The sequence below is a fragment of the Microcebus murinus genome, chromosome 4 (assembly GCF_040939455.1).
Source record: "Microcebus murinus isolate Inina chromosome 4, M.murinus_Inina_mat1.0, whole genome shotgun sequence".
Lineage (NCBI taxonomy): Eukaryota > Metazoa > Chordata > Mammalia > Primates > Cheirogaleidae > Microcebus > Microcebus murinus.
In genome coordinates, this window is record NC_134107.1 from 104,310,819 (window position 1) to 104,313,516 (window position 2,698).

The 2,698-nt window shown below is 40.5% G+C and overlaps 1 protein-coding gene across 1 annotated transcript; it reads left to right on the forward strand.

Moving 5' to 3' along the window:
* The first annotated feature begins 1,377 nt into the window (after positions 1-1,377).
* On the forward strand, positions 1,378-2,322 carry LOC105881601 (olfactory receptor 10G7). Its single transcript, XM_012783296.2, has one exon. The coding sequence runs from the start codon at positions 1,387-1,389 to the stop codon at positions 2,320-2,322; it is 936 nt and encodes a 311-aa protein (XP_012638750.2). The 5' UTR covers positions 1,378-1,386.
* The last annotated feature ends 376 nt before the right edge of the window (positions 2,323-2,698 follow it).

A 2,698-nucleotide genomic window follows, 5' to 3' on the forward strand; every position in this document is an offset into this window, starting at 1 on the left:
TCTATAAACCTTAGCATTATGACTCTGATTTTCCAACTCAGTTCCAGCTGGGTTCCTTGATGGAAAATCTTTTTATCAGAGACCCCAAAATGCAAATGTGCTGCTGATATGGTCTGTATGACAGAAGCATCTTAGAAATTAGTGAAGAAATCTTTCTTTTCTATCAGAGAGGTCTAGGTCTCCAACCAGATTTCCTTATATTTTTCATATCTTTTCATTATTTTCTCTTTGAATATATAATTTCTGGATCATCTAGTATACTCTTTAAAGAAGAAAAACTTTAGGTCTGAGTTCTGCAATACTAGAAATCATAGAAACAAAAACATAATTTCCGACTGTGTATTTTTTTCTTTATTTCTTAAGGCACATTTGTGTTTGTTTTAGAACAACCATATTATTATATTTAATTCAGTCCTGAAAGTCAAACACTAGAAATGCAGTTTAGTCCTCTTCACTACTTAGGCATATCCAATTCTTCTTGGCCATCTCAAAATATATTGTGAAATGATTTGATCATGCTTTAGAGAGAGGAAGATTGATTGCTTAAAATCCTGGAGGGATAAATAATAAATTTATAAATAGAAAAAGACATAGAATAAGAAAATTTGAGGAAAGCAATGATACTCTGATCATTATAATATTCCTTTGAGACCCTATTTTGCATATGACCAGGAAAGGCTTGTGTAGGACAGAGAAACAAGAAGGCAGGCTTTGAGCAAGGCCAGACCATTGCTGGGATCCTGCCTTGCTACTTCTGCTATTGACCAGAAAGTTTTAAGATGGCAACTTTCTCTCAGCCATTCAGGATGAAGATTGCTTTATAAATTTCTATTTATAATGGAAATTCTCTGATGAGGAAAGAGAATGAATCTGCATGTTTGCAAGTGTGTGTGTGTGTGTGCGTGAGAGAGAGAGAGAGAGAGAGAGAGAGAGAGAGAGAGAGAGAGAGAGAGAGAGAGAGAGAACGTGTATGTACCTAGATATCTGTAATGCTAGAGAGAAAAGGGGGGAGAGAAGATACTTGAATAAAGGCTTATCCTTGGGAGAAGCTTGTTAACACTGAATAGTTGCAACTGTAGGTATATTTTTTCTAATCTGGCAAAAAACAAAATATAAAACTTATGCCTCTTTTTTGAAATTTGGCTGATTTTATATGAATTCTTTTTTCTATTTGGTTAATTTTGATATTAGAATAAGGAAGTAATCATTTCTCATCAAAGTCACACTTTGAAGCACAAAGGCTAGGTAAAACATAAGGAAAATTTAACCATTGTGTTCTCCATCAGAAAAAAAATGTATTTGCCATATTTCATATAAAACATGTTCTCAATAAATGCCAAATTTGCCTTCCTTCTTGTAAAGACAGAGCCCTGTAAATGAAAAGAAATGTCAAACGTGAGCCTTGTGACGATGTTCATCCTCACGGGCCTTCCCCATGCCCCAGCGCTGGACACCCCCCTCTTTGGAATCTTCCTGGTGATTTATGTGCTCACTGTGCTGGGGAACCTCCTCATCCTGCTGGTGATCAGGCTGGATTCTCACCTCCACACCCCCATGTACTACTTCCTCACCAACCTGTCCTTCATTGACATGTGGTTCTCCACTGTCACGGTGCCCAAAATGCTCATGACCTTGGTGTCCCCGGGTGGCGGAGCTATCTCCTTCCACAGCTGCATGGCCCAGCTCTATTGCTTCCACCTCCTGGGGAGCACAGAGTGCTTCCTCTACACGGTCATGTCCTATGATCGCTACCTGGCCATCACTTACCCACTCAGGTATGCCAGCATGATGAGTGGGAGAACCTGTGCCCTCCTGGCCACCAGCACTTGGCTCAGTGGCTGTCTGCACTCTGCTGTCCAGACCATACTGACATTCCGTTTGCCCTTCTGTGGGCCCAGCCAGATCCAGCACTACTTCTGTGATGCCCCACCCATCCTCAAACTGGCCTGTGCGGACACCTCGGCCAACGAGACGGTCATCTTTGTCAATATTGGGGTGGTGGCCTCGGGCTGCTTTCTCCTGATAGCACTGTCCTATGTGTCCATCGTCTGCTCCATCCTGAGGATCCGCACCTCAGAGGGGAGACACAGAGCCTTTCAGACCTGTGCCTCCCACTGTATTGTGGTCCTTTGTTTCTTCGGTCCTGGTCTTTTCATTTATCTGAGGCCAGGCTCCAGGGATGCTGTGGATGGGGCTGTGGCAGTCTTCTACACTGTGCTGACACCCCTTCTCAACCCTGTTGTGTACACCCTGAGGAACAAAGAAGTGAAGAAAGCTCTACTGAAGCTGAAAAGTGCATCGGTGTTTACTCAGGGTAAATAATCAAGATAGACCAGATATGCCTGATTTCTTTTTCTTATTTATAATTAAATTAAACCTTCAACGTGAGCTTCATAGTTGGACAAAACATTTCATTTACTCAATCCTAATTTTTAATGGGCTAGTTAATGAACCTTTAACTTTTTTCTGCAGAATGTTTTTCAGAATCCCAGCTAAAGCAGCCATTTAATGATCATAATCTAAGAGGAAGGATGATAGTCTATTCTTGTTTCTTTTTCTGTGTTCTATGACCTTTGTAGAGAGGTAGTCTATTCTTCTTTCTATGTTCCATTAAGTAAGTCATCAGAAAAGTAGTTTATTTTTACCATCCATATATTTTCCAGAATTGCTATGCAGTATGATTCTTACAGTTTATTTT